This window comes from Polistes dominula, unplaced genomic scaffold (assembly GCF_049000335.1).
Source record: "Polistes dominula isolate Pdom_NZ unplaced genomic scaffold, Pdom_raw_medaka contig_12, whole genome shotgun sequence".
NCBI classification, from domain to species: domain Eukaryota; kingdom Metazoa; phylum Arthropoda; class Insecta; order Hymenoptera; family Vespidae; genus Polistes; species Polistes dominula.
Genome location: NW_028301116.1, coordinates 4,752,782 through 4,766,407, shown reverse-complemented (window position 1 = coordinate 4,766,407; position 13,626 = coordinate 4,752,782). Strand labels below are relative to the sequence as shown.

At 33.8% G+C, this 13,626-nt stretch overlaps 2 protein-coding genes across 8 annotated transcripts in view; both read left to right on the top strand.

The window, feature by feature from the left end:
• Positions 1 to 10,480, top strand: part of LOC107067616 (uncharacterized) — a 29,440-nt gene extending 18,960 nt beyond the window's left edge. For all 3 annotated transcript variants that reach the window (XM_015323273.2, XM_015323288.2, XM_089176950.1), the window contains exons 3-9: positions 6,381 to 6,867; positions 6,970 to 7,454; positions 7,613 to 7,806; positions 7,928 to 8,232; positions 8,336 to 8,410; positions 8,498 to 8,671; positions 8,791 to 10,480. In XM_015323273.2, coding sequence (XP_015178759.1) covers positions 6,381 to 6,867; positions 6,970 to 7,454; positions 7,613 to 7,806; positions 7,928 to 8,232; positions 8,336 to 8,410; positions 8,498 to 8,671; positions 8,791 to 8,832 — 1,762 coding nt within the window. In that variant the 3' untranslated portion in view covers positions 8,833 to 10,480. The remainder of the gene's footprint in view (positions 1 to 6,380; positions 6,868 to 6,969; positions 7,455 to 7,612; positions 7,807 to 7,927; positions 8,233 to 8,335; positions 8,411 to 8,497; positions 8,672 to 8,790) is intronic.
• A 327-nt stretch (positions 10,481 to 10,807) lies between these two features.
• LOC107067845 (beta-1,3-glucosyltransferase) lies at positions 10,808 to 13,624 on the top strand. Of its 5 annotated transcripts, XM_015323746.2 has the most exons (10): positions 10,977 to 11,161; positions 11,241 to 11,381; positions 11,572 to 11,681; positions 11,752 to 11,934; positions 12,086 to 12,213; positions 12,300 to 12,474; positions 12,539 to 12,674; positions 12,767 to 12,914; positions 12,986 to 13,253; positions 13,343 to 13,624. In XM_015323746.2, the coding sequence occupies exons 2-10, from the start codon at positions 11,354 to 11,356 to the stop codon at positions 13,490 to 13,492; spliced, it is 1,326 nt and encodes a 441-aa protein (XP_015179232.1). In that variant the 5' UTR covers positions 10,977 to 11,161; positions 11,241 to 11,353; the 3' UTR covers positions 13,493 to 13,624. The 5 variants fall into 5 exon arrangements, with proteins under 5 accessions (XP_089033084.1, XP_015179204.2, XP_015179232.1 ...); XM_089176958.1 differs by lacking the exons at positions 10,977 to 11,161; positions 11,241 to 11,381 and adding an exon at positions 10,808 to 10,900; XM_015323718.2 differs by lacking the exons at positions 10,977 to 11,161; positions 11,241 to 11,381 and adding an exon at positions 10,837 to 10,970.
• Positions 13,625 to 13,626: the final 2 nt, after the last annotated feature.

Below are 13,626 nucleotides of genomic sequence, written 5' to 3'. Positions count from 1 at the left end.
TACGTTCGATACGATAGTTACTAATCAAGGTCGATTAACTTTATTGATACAAAGATAGGATTTCGTAGCGTTATCGACTATTGTTTGACTCTTCTGAGAACTTTGGACTTCTTTAGATCTAGCTTAACCTAATTCAAAATCGAAACCATGCAGCGATTTTAAAGAATGTGTGTCCTCTCTATGGTCAAGGATGAAGGTAATGAGCACGTTCTTGGTACGTTCTTCTCTCTCTTTCTCTTTCTTTTTATTACACCCTAAATCCCAAGATTGAGTCTTTTTTATTCTATAATATAAAATTATTTGCATTTTATATCACATTCGATAGTTCTTCCTCGATAATATATCTCTTTTGAGGAAGATTTCGTATTATCAAGCTTCGAGAGATAAAAAGTAACAACAACAAAAAAATAAAATGATTAAGATGAGAAATTTCGAGACATTGTTGAGGCACTGAACAAATCGAAAAATTTTCGAACGAACAAGCCATATGGCAACGATACCATTGCGGAACGCATCGGTTATCGCTGACTACGTAGCAGCAGTCATAAACGATCGCCATGAGAAAAGAGAATTCGAGGTCGCGAGATAGACCAAGATAAATATTTTGCCGCATCGACAAAAAGTGTCGGTGTTTAGCACGAAGGAATTATTTTCGTATCGTCGAAATAATACCCCGGTTGGTTGTATATTCACCAAGGCCAACAGATAGTTCTTGCATGGTATCAGCTATGTTTTTTTTACTTTGATGCTGCCAATACGCAGCGGTTGGTAAGTACCTAAGTAATTTCTACGAGAAAATCAAGGTCCTATGTAATATATTTTACGCGTCAAATAATTTCAACTATAATTTACTTTTAATGAAATAAATATTTTAACCGCACGAAAGTAATTGACATTTTACAATAATTGTCGTATTAGCAATGCACGTTTTAATGTGAAAATTTCTGATATAAAAGGAAAAGAACTCAAAAAAAAAGAAATATGGCGGTTTCGTTTAATTTAAGTTCTAATCTTTTTTTTACAATACACGTGCAGGTTGCATTATTGTTCTCTCTGTATAGTTTAGATTAACTTGGAAAGGTAGTAATAGAATAACTCTCGCACATTCGTACGGTTCATCGGCTCTCTCGGCTCGAGTCTTCGTCCTTGAAGCTCAGGGACGCCACGAACGGGCGCGTCCGCTCCTACGATCGTCCGCGAATTAGGTCGAGAGAGGAGAGAGCGTGAGACGACGTTATAGTAGCAGTACAGAACTCTCTTTCGCTCATAACCATTCTATGTAAATAATAATAGCGCTATTTTAATATCACCAAAGGTTTTATTTTTTTTCTTTTTGTTTTGTTTTGTTTTGTTTTCGTTTATCGCAGTCAACCTATTGATGACAACCGGCATTATTACGCCGATTCTTGGTAACTTCGATCGAACGGTCGCCATTTTGGTCCGAACTTTTCCTTCCCGTTTTATCGATAACGGATGAAAACTTCGAATAAACTATAACTTTTATAAAAAGAGAAACAACATTTTGTTGTTTTCTTAATTGAACGATCTTTGTTTTTGTTTTTTTGTTTTTTTTTCCCCCCAACATTTATGTAATTGAAAACTCTCGAAATAGCCAAGAAGAAGTTACTTTTAAAAGCGACAACTTTTCTCTACGTTGTCGTACTTGTTTCCGTTCTTCATGAGGGTTTGCACGTATTATGTAACAACCGCGAGAAGTGCACCCCAAGAGTCGGTCAAATATATCGGGGTCAAACACTTTCACTGAACTTTTAGTGATATCTTTGATACTTACGAATGTAACAGTTTCCATCATCGTCGAGTGCCAAGATCGTTTTCGAGCGAGTGAGTACAACTTGCCGAGTTTAATATGGCGAACACTCGGCGTTATTCTTACCCCTGACGAATTATTGTTCTACGTCATTTTCGTTTACACAATTTTTCTCACTATATTCTAGATCCACGAATAATGATAATAAATTGATACCATAGAAGAAAATATTTCTTCGCGAACTTATCCTTCTACCCCTACAAGGATTTAGAAAATAAAAAAGAAACGTCTTAGAGATAACAATTATTAGGAAAAATATAGAAGAAAAAGTGTATAATCGATTGTAAATAAATTTGACAACCCCGGTAATAATATCTTTCCTCCTGGCCGGCCACCTTGACCCCATGTCGAGATGACAAAACTCGAAGAGGACGACGACAGCGGTGGCCAACGGTGGCAGCGGTAACGGCGGTGGCGAGAGGGTGAAAGAGAAATAACGAAGGAGATGTAAAAGAAAAAGAAGAAGAGGAGGAGGAGGAGGAGGAGGTGGAGGTGGAAAAGGCGAGGGCGAAGCAGTAGGAGGAGGAAGGTGAATAGAAGTGGAAGGAGATGGTGAAGAAGGAGAAGGACGAGCGCACACTCTCGTACGTTTGGTCGTTCGTTCGTTGGTTCGTTGGTTGGTTCGTTGGTTGTTTGGTTGGTTGGTTCGTTGGTTGTTTGGTTGGTTGGTTCGTTCGTCGCGAAGTAGGACGCCGCTGCAAGGTCCCCTGGCAAGCGCTTAACCTAGCCCAAACTAGCAACGGACACAATGAAGACGCGAGTGCGCTAGTGTGCGTCATTAGCCTCTTTCCTCCCTCGCTAAACGTATGAACGTCGTCTTCGTCGTCTCTTCAGCTTATAGACGTCTTCTTTCGACATTAGTCTCTTGTTATACGCAAACAAAAATCGTGGCAACTCTGCTTGCTTGCTTACTTATTCCAAATCGTCCGGGTTCGTTACTCGATGCCGGTTATAATACTAAAAGTTTAAACGCAACAACAATGATAAAAACGTGAGAGGGCAACGATAAGTCACGGTAGGGGTTACGTGTAAAAAAGTGTTAACTTTTTATACTTTCTTTTGGAACGTGTTTCTTTTTGAAAACGAAAATAAAGAAGAAAAAGAAGAATAAGACGAATAAAAAAAAAAGAAAAAGAAATAGAAGAAGAAGATAAGGCGTCGGCGCACCTTGGCGCGTTTTCACGACAGTGGCGCTGCCTAGAGGGAAGCTCGCGTGTCCGCGACCTTTCATGACCTTTCCTCTCGTGCACTCTACCTGCCCCGCTACTAGTGTACCTACCGTCCGCTAATTCTCTCTCGGAAGAGAATCAGCACGACTCGCACTCTCAACCGGCTGTTCGGCTACGATCCGCGATCGGCTACGATCGACAGCCTCCGTTAGAGTTCGACCGAGAAAGGAGAGAAGATTGTGGTGGGAGGAGTCGGAGGGGTTGGGTGGTGGTGGTGGTTAACTGAGTGACTGTGTGACTGAAGGAGAGAAAAAAAGATCCTAACTGATGGTGAGGAAGAGGAGGAGAAGGTGGAAGAGGAGAAATTGAGGAGGAGGTGAGGAGAGGAGAGCAACCGGAACGGTGAAAAGTGCAAGTAGAAGAGGAGTGTGGTGACGCCGACGCCACTGTATGTGCGCGTGCTACCGAGCTCTGCCGATGCCGCTTCGGTTCTTCACCCTCTTACGCGAGTTTGCGTTTCCATTTGCGTTCGATGCTCTCTTTCTTGAATAATCTCAAACTATTCTTCCTACTTCTTCCGTGAACTACTTACTTCTTGGATCAAGACAAAGTTAAAAACGATCTAAACAAAAAAAGACTGCCAAAGTGAGAGAAGAATGTAGAAGTCTTGAAAGTACGTAATACTTTTTTGGTTTCCTTCAATCCTTAGTGTGCTGTGATCGTGTACGGTGAAAACAAATATCTTTATTTTTTATTTCCTATTAGTTAAAGTGATATTTATAGAGGTAAGAATTGGAGTAATTGGAAATATTGACTGTTTGTACTTTCTCATACAACTAGTGATGAAGTTTTCTATTTCATGCTTTTAATATCTGTCCCATTGTAGTAAAAGGGGGAAGAAAATCGTATACATTATTACAGTGTGTTCATTAATCTTCATGATTTCAATGATTATGAGAAATAAGGAAAAATGATGTTTAGCATGCTCTTAATCCTTTAACCGTACCGTGTCTTCACTTGCGTGGCCTCAACTATTCACTCACTCGATCGATCTTAATCCTATCGACCATCTCCTTCCATCCTACACGTAGTGGAAAAAGCAACGACTTGTTGGAAGTACGCCCACTGTTGAAACCATCTCTGTTGCACTGCTCCAGATACTTCTTCAATATTTTTCTATATCTTTTTTTTCATTTGCTGTTGTTAATTATTCTGTACCTTTAGTCAAAACAATCGTAGCGTTTGTCCAATTGTTTGATAATTCTTATAAATTGTATTCGCTTATAAATATTATTTTAATTGCAAAATTGACGACTACGACACACAAGTAAATAAAATAATAAAGTAGTTAATAACGTTTGTGCAGAACGTAAATCGAAATAGTTTGGCGTCAGTCCGCGTTGCTTTCGCTTTCTCCAGCACTTTCGCTATCGTTCCCTCGCAAAGCACTGTTATCCCGCCACCGTTGGCTGCCACTGTTGTACCGTTCCAATTTAATCGCGAAAGTGGTAATCATTTCTACTATTGCACGATCCTTTTCTTTGCGGAAATGAAACTTGCACGCGGGATGGATAAATTAACAATTCGATCTGTTTTTACAATACCAAACCTTTTTTTAAAATGCACACATGAAAAAGACAAATAATTAATGAGTCTGAAACTAGGAAAAGGCAAAGAAATATCTGATTGAAATTACGTTAATTGTTTTTTATGTAAAAAGCTTATTACATATTTGAAATTATAGTTTATTATATTCTTTTTTAATGAACTCTTTTTTTTTCATCAAAGAAAAAATAAGAGCTAATTGACGTGTCATTTATATAAATGTTATCAAATGTTCTTGCACGTATTCACCTACACATACACAAACATAGAGCATCGATTAAAACTAGAATCGGTTTTTCGATTGTGTTTCATGCAAGTGTGGATTTAACAACGACGAGCGTGAAAGTGATTCGACTGTTCGTACACGCTAACCACCTGTTACCTACCTTCGGAAAAAGAAACGATAACGATGATGACGACACTAGGTCACCGTGTCTCTTTCTTTAAATATCGCCATTTTAATATCTATTGACAAATTATATGTATATTGCAAAGTATGATTAGACAATATTACTATTAAATAGTAGAAAAAATCCTATTTCCTCTCTGTCATATGTATAACAAATTAGGCTCTATAAACAGATTCTAAAATCACGGCAATTTAAATTTAAAAAAAAAACATGAATCATAAGTGTGTTCATAAAAATCGTTCGAATGTATTTTTGGAGATTTAATGAAGGATTTTTCGAAAGAAAGAATAAGAAGGGAAAGATTATTAGATTGGCAAGGATCAAATTAGCTTAGTAGATGCAATGCAGAGGGAGGAGAATCGCACGGCTTTTCAGAATTGGTACCGCGAAACCTATATCCGCGTCTATAAAGTGCAGTGAACGCAAGGGAGTGCAACGAACTCGTCTCTCTCCCTCCTACTATTTCTTTCTCACTCTCTCATAGAGCGATACCCCTTCTCTTACAACCCAACTCCCACTCCTTAATCTTCTCCTACCTCACCCACTATTCAGCCCTCTTCTAGAGCCACACGTTGCGCCTGTCTCTTTTCGTCCACTATCAAATGCGCCGCTTTTACTCTTCCACGCTCGAGTAATGATGTTCAAAGTCGTTGCTCCTTACCCAACTAACTTAAACGACTACTTTTCCTTTTCTTCTATTTCTACGTTAAACTACGTTAAATTTTCTCGACTCTTTTACAACGTCAATAAATCAGTGTATGTTTATAAAATTTAAACAAATATTCAATAGAAAATTATCTTGTTAGTTAATCAATGAAATCAGATATGATAAATATTTATGCGTCATAAATAAACAAGCATACATTTTAACATCGCTTTAAATAAATAAAGGGAAAGAATTAAAGTTATAAAATAAATGTATGTTTTTAACACCCCTTAATTCTTTTAATTTTTCGCGTTTTGCGAGATCTTCAATGGCGCTTGGTACTTCTGTACAACCCCTACGATATGCGTATCCATTTAATATGATCTTGTATATCGAAAATATTAGAAGAGAATTTATTCGTATCTTTTCTAAAAAAGATAATATGCACGAATGTAAAATGATTGAAAATTAAATTGATGATTTAATAAAAGTTTAAATATTAAACTAACTGATTTGAATTTTGTGCGGTAAAGTGATTAATTTACAATGTTGATCAAATTCTGTTTAAAAATACATCTAATGATCTTCCAAGTTTATATTAAAAACATAGCAAAAATGATTCTAACTATAAAAAAAATAGTTAAAATTATCTATAAAAATATTCTTTGATCTAAATTAGCTATTCATAATTAATAATCTATTTTACGAACTTGTTGTTATAGTTTGAACAAGATGCACGCAATGGAAGGTTCCGGTGGAAACGGGAAGAGGGTGGATGCTGCTGAAAAGACGAGAGAGGAGGATTCCTCGAGAACTTCGCCGAAAGTTCCACAAAATCAACAAAATGGTGCAGCACTTCCGGAAGAAGCTGCAGCCACCGCAGATCGTTTACGATCCTCGTTGATAAAGAAGGAGCCTTTAGGCGACTCGGAATTGGTTGAAACAAATACGAAAAAAGCTTTACCCTCATCGGATGGTTCTCAACAAAAGGAACGTACACCAACGCGTTCTCTTAAATCTGATTTAGTGGAAAACTTAGGAAAAAAGCGTAGATCATTGGAAAGACAGTTGCCATCTAATGGAAATGCCACAACTAAAAAGTTTTGTCTAGAAAGACGAGCACAATATACCTCCTTGGAGGTTGATTGTGAAAAACTTAGCCCCGATGAACTCGCCGCGAAAGCTAAAGAGTTACTCGACGAAGTTAAGGTATTTATTTATTTTTTTATCATGGAAAAATTATGAAAATAAAGAAAGAGATATATGATTGTATAATTGTCTAAAATGATACGCTCATTGTTTAATTTTTAGACCCTTGATAAGCTAGCCCATAGCAAAGAATTGGAATGGAATGAGATATTAGAAATGAGAAAGATGAAAGAATTAGATTACCTGAGAATTGAAAGGAAGAGACAGGTTTTAGTATTTATGGAAGGAAACCGACCATTGGGAGAATCATTACCGCCTGCGAATCTATCTTTGGGACAAGAATGGGAGAGCAGTGATAGCACGACGCCCGTGTCTAAAGAAAAGTGTTCTTTCGAATCGAAAGAAGATGTTATGCCCGAAGAAAGCTCACAAGATTTACCGACATTTAAGAAAGAAAAGAGTTCAAAAGCATCGTCCCATAGACAAGTGACGCCACCTAAACAAACTGGTGAAAATGGTCGAAAACAAATGGAAGCAATGAGTCCTGAAAATAGACAAATTGGAGAAGGTCGTCAAGGCACGATCATTGATGTTAGATCCATCATCGCTGATCACAAGCTAAGACATCCAGAATATGTTCCACGAAGGTAATTATTTTATATTTGCATAAATTCAATGAAAACAAATGTTCTCATCGTTGATTAATAGTACCGTCTGATGTAAGTTGATTAATAGTACCGTCATATCTATAATCTATACATATGCAAGTATATCGTTGTATCAATACATAACACTTCACTATCAGGGGTCGGAGAATGAGGAATTCGGTGAATGTCGGTTTAAGCGCGGGTGGAGCTATGGTCGAAACTGGGCACAATGTAGACTCGCGACCATCTAGTACAGATTCCTGTAAAAGCAATTCGAATACCAATGATCCTAATAATTCCATGAACTACAGAGACGTACTCTTTCAATTTGCAAAGATGAGCCAGCAACAAGGTAAATAAAGATTCATAAACAGTATACACATGCATATATTTAATATCACATTAGTGTCATTATTGTCAAGAAAATGTGGATCACGCGAAAGAAAATGTTCGAATAAATTAAAATTGTTTAGGGGAACCGGTGAAAACACCTCAAAATTATCCAGATGTAACTTTGCATCCTGTAGCGCCATCAGCGACTTCACAAACTATGCAAACTCAGTCAACTGGTTCATTGCTTCATGGAATTCTGACTAAATCGCAATCTCCTAGACCAACCACATTTTCGCCCACTTTAGCCAGATTACTCACAGCTCCTGAAAGGGAAAGGAACATTCCTACTGTTTCTTTGCCACAGCAAAGTACTGGAACCCACCTTTTGCAGCCGTATCAAGGCTCTACTCCGGTTTCTATCAGCGATCTCCTGTCTTCTTCCAAGGTTTGTAATATCCTTGAGTGTTTTGTATCGTCATAAAATTAAAAAAAAAAAAAGAAAAAAAACAAACGACAATGAATAAATAATCTATGAATACAAATTACAGGCAAGGACAGAAATAACTATTACGCCAGTCGTAAATACAGCAATGCAATCTCATTCTAATAATTTAATTCACGTGGTAAGAAAAAGGATTTTATCTCTATGTTAATTATGTTTTCTATCGATTTAACAATATCAATCTATTAATATGAAATCGTTTTAACAGGAGGATGTAGAGGAAGAGGCTGCTGTCATAGAGGACAGAGAAACCCGAATTTCTTCGGGTGGAAGGGATAATAGAGACGATAATGCACCACGTTGTCAAGGTTGTCATGAATGTGCTGCACAGTTCGTATGCGCCGGCTGTGGTAATCAGTGGTATTGCAGCCGTGAATGTCAAGTATGAAAATATACATTTTATCTTTGTTTTTTACTTCCAAACAAATTTTGCAAATTATAATACATTTGCATATTTTTTATATCAAGATACATTTCATTTATTTGCAATATTCTTTATAGGTTGCGGCATGGGATGAGCACTCTGAGTTGTGTACCGGTTAAAATAGACGAGTTTAAATACCTTACTGGAATAATCAACTACTACTTGAGTACATACAAGTAAAACAAAAACCTACATAATTAAAAACGAATCTAGTCAAGAAACGAGGAATGAAAAAGAGAGAGAGAGAGAGAGAGAAAGAGAGAAAACTTGATTCTTAAACGAGCAAGATTATGGAAGAAATGTTATAAAAATAATGTATATTTTTAAGAGTGTCTCTAAATATGTTTAATCTGTAAAAATACAAGTATAATTTTAATTTTCAAGATCGAACGAACGATTGCCAAATTTCATGTGTCATGCTATAAATTTATGATGGATTGTAGCATAAAGAAAAGTCGTAAACGTATTTAGAAATAACAAAGATCGAAATGTAAGGGTCGTTGCTTTACTATAAACTTTGCATTGCCTTTGATTTAATATTGGAATTATCAAAATTCGATTTTTCATAAGCAAACATATGAAGCAAAAAAACCAAGAACAATGCTACTGCTCGATCGAAACTTCAAGCATTTAAAACGATATGTCATTAAAGAAGATAATCGCATTCAAGGGAACGATTTAACATATAACGTTACTTATTACGTTAACATTCACTTCAAATATTACTTTTTATGAAACAGATTTCATCAATAACCGCAAAACTATAATTAATTGATATCCTGACAAATAAATTTATTAATTCGGTCCATTAAAAAACTAGTAGTTTCCTAATTTATACCAATTTACTGTTTACGCTAATCCAGACAGAATTTTCAAAAATAGTGTCAAGAAATTCTAATGAAAAACATACGCAGAAGAATTATACATATTTGTTTATAAACAGATCTAAAAAATAAAGCAAACGGGAGGAGGAGAGAGAGAAAGAGAAAAAGACCGAAAGCGAGCGAGCGAGCACAAAAAAGAAAAAGTGTAGCTTACGATATAATATTGTATATAATTTTATACAAGTTACCAAGTGATCGTTCAAACTCGAATTTTAAAAGATCAATTAAAATAAACGTGTGCCATGTGTCAAATTCTTTTAACCTGGGCGGCTTTACATGTTGGTACGATTCAATGTATGGACTTCTAATCGAAAATGTTTTTATAATTTTATTGCGTTCCTTATTTTAATATGGATATAATAATATCCATGTTATTATTATTAATATTAATATTATTATTGTTATTATTATTATTATTATTATTATTATTATTATTATTATTATTTTCTTTTTTTTCTTTCTTAAGTAGATATTGAAAAAAAATTACATTTTCGCATCTAATATATTTAAAAAAAAAATAAGGAATTTGTTCTTGACCGTATCCTTTAATTCCTTCGAAAGTGTACAGGTATGCGCGTATCACCAACACCATATTTTATACCACATTTGTTACCATATAACACAAATTTAGATTTAATAGATCTTTAGCTTTAGCGCTTAGATTTAAGACTTTTGTAATTAAGTTGGAAACATATTGAAATATCTTGCGTTGTCTTTTTTCTTTTCTTTTTGTTCTTTCTTTTTTTTTAACTAGCATGTTACCCGACGATGATGGTCCCAGACAATGTATAGCCCAAAGTTCCTACAGGTACACAACATTATACATATATTTTTCCCAATTACAAAGCAAACCAAAATAAAGTTTTTAATCGTAAAAAATTTACTTATATGTGTATGTATCTTACCCTATCTTCTCATCATAAGTAGACATTTTATACATATAAAATAATATATATATATATATATATATATATATATATATATATATATATATATATATATATATATATACATAAATAAAACTGAATAATAAATTAATCATTGTCGTCTATTTCTCGTTAAATTTCATCATAGTAGTTAAAAATACTATTCGCGTTTGTGTTTAAAATATTTCATAAAATTGGCGCGAAATTGAAATCATACGATTAATTCGTTTATCGAAGAACTTCAAGTCTTTTCCTACAGAGGGTAGTTAAATCGATGCAAGGAAAATATTTCTATAATTGGCATTTTAAAAATCGTTCCATGCAGTGATCCCATTCGTACGATAATTTGAAGCCTTGTACGATCCAAAATTCAGCATGTACGATCCAATTAGGAATTTCAAAAACTTGATGACCTTTTTTTTTTTAGTCATCAAATTCTGCAAACGGGTATTGTGATTTGAAATCTTGAGAACCACCACCGTACGATCTGTGTACGATCGAGGCTTTCTCCCTGCCGTACGTCGTTTTTACCGTTTTTACGATAGGGTTTTGAACTTGAAGACTAAAAAAGGTCATCAATTTTTTTTTATGATTTGGTGGTCTCCCGGTGGACTTATCGAACCGCCGATTAGACTCACGTAATTATCAACGTTTGCTACCTAAAAATAAAAAATAAAAAACTTTTTGAACAAGTTGGAACTTGCACTCTTTTTCCAGATTTTGAAAATTTCATCCGACAAATCAATCCAACGATAATTTTCCCGTGTGTACGATAATTTTTCGCCCCTGTGTCGATCAGACGAACTAAAGTCTCTGGGATCACTGGTTCCATGAAACAGTTGTACTGTTTTCATCCGCGTAAATAAAAGTTTAATGATAAAAATTATTATATTTTTATCAAAGATATATATTTTGCCGATATAATGTTAATTCATTTAATCTTTTTCTTTGGAACGGTGTTTTCATCTGTATTTATAAATGCTTTAAGTAAATTTTTATTTACATATTTATTGTTTGTTTATAAATAATAATAAACATATAATTTCAGGTACAAAAGAATTAGTAATTATAATCTTAAGTCAAGATGAGGGTGATCATTACCTTATGGCTAATGTTTTACAACAAAATATAGAGGACCAAGCCGCCAATATAAGTTCCGTAAGTATTTTTCATTTTTATAAATTACATGAGATATATAAAATAATAAATAATATATATTTTTTATTAGGAAGCACCACGTATCGATCAAACTAATCGGATAAATATGAAAGGATCATGGACAATCATACCGATATTACATTATTTAGATTTCACTTATCCAAACACAAAGTGGTTTTTCTTCTGTATAGAAGATATAGTTATTGATTTAAGTAAATTGCTAACTGTATTGTCTTCCTTTAATTCTAGCCAGGTGATGTAATATTTTCTTAAGTATTAAAATTATTAACTTATTTAATATTTATTTAATGCATTGAATACTATGTCCATTTTTACAGATTGGCCTTAGACTTTCAAGAAAAGGAGCTTAATGCTTAATGTATTAACATTTATTTGTATTGTAGGAATTATTTATTGGGCATGCTTTGTATGATGATAAACCTACTATCATTCATCATTTTGCTAGACAGAAAAAATTTAAATATCCCCATTTTGGTACCGGATTTGCATTGACTTCCAATCTCTTAAAAAGGTTTTTTTTCTTTGTTTTAACAAATACAAAGTACAAAATTTGTATTATACAAAATTACATAATTTTTTTGTATGTATTTGTTTCAGAATTTCAGAGTCTGTAAGATTACAACCTACTAATGATTTTTCTATTGATCCTGCTTACGAATTAGCAGATTATATTTTTAAAAGCCAAAAGCCTGTTAAATTAACTCACGTACCTGAACTATGCGTTGTTGCTACCAACTCTTGTGCGACATACCCCAGAGTCTTTCATCCACGTGTAAGTTGAAAAATAATATTTATACAAATAAATTCAATATATTTAAATGTAATTATAATTTCAGAGAAAAGAAATTTCTTTAAAAAATATATATTTCGCTGTAAAAACTTGTTCCATGTATCACAATAACAGAATCCCCATTATTAAAAAGACATGGGCAAAACATGCTGTAAATATAGGATATTTCAGTGATCAATCGGGTAAAATTTAATTTATTATTCGTTTCAATATAATTTGTTTATTTTAATCATAGGTATAGAAATATAGAATAAACAATATTTTCTCAATATAGATAGTAACTTACCAGAAGCATTTGTTGTAACAAATACTACAAAAGGACACTGTGCTAAGACTTATGATATTTTACAAAAAGTTATTAAAATATTGGAAAGTAAAAATATTGATTGGTTAATCATAAGCGATGACGATACTCTTTTCAGGTATATTACAATAATATATACCACATCACTTTTATCGTTGACTAATGAATTTTTATAATTATGAAAAACAGTGTGGCACGATTAATGAGTTTATTAAAAAATTATTTTCCCAAACATTCAATTGCTATTGGTGAACGTTATGGTTATCACGTATCAGAACCATATGGATATGATTATTTAACTGGTGGTGCTGGTATTATTCTATCTACGCCTCTTATTTATCAAATATTAGATGTTTGTAAATGTCCATCAGCGAGTACACCGGATGATATGTTTCTTTTTGGCATATGTTTAGAAAATTTGAGAATAAAGCCTACTCATTCTTATTTGTTACACCAGGTATTTGCAGTTTTTAAGATAATCTATATAATATTAAAACTTAAGAAATATTTTTTTTTATAATTAATTACATATTTTATATAATTTAGGCTCGTCCTGTGGACTATGCTACTGCTTATCTCGCTTCGCAAGAACCAATATCCTTTCATAAATTCTGGGAAATTGATCCTATAAAAGTATATAATCAATGGTTCTACGATGCAGATAGTTCACTTACCAAAAAACGTACCGAATTATAATACTGATATGCAATAAGAATTCTTTGATCTCAGATAAAGATCAATGATAAAACTATTTTATTTATATAAGAAATTTTGTTATATAATATTATTTTGTATAGAATGTAATAAAATAAATATTTTAAAAAATAAGC

Coding starts and splice junctions, on each gene's coding strand:
- LOC107067845 (XM_089176956.1), top strand. CDS start 11,447: ATGTTAATTCATTTAATCTTTTTCTTTGGAACGGTGTTTTCATCTGTA. Junction 12,214..12,299: donor ACTTCCAATCTCTTAAAAAG/GTTTTTTTTCTT, acceptor TATTTGTTTCAG/AATTTCAGAGTCTGTAAGAT. Junction 12,915..12,985: donor GATGACGATACTCTTTTCAG/GTATATTACAAT, acceptor TATGAAAAACAG/TGTGGCACGATTAATGAGTT.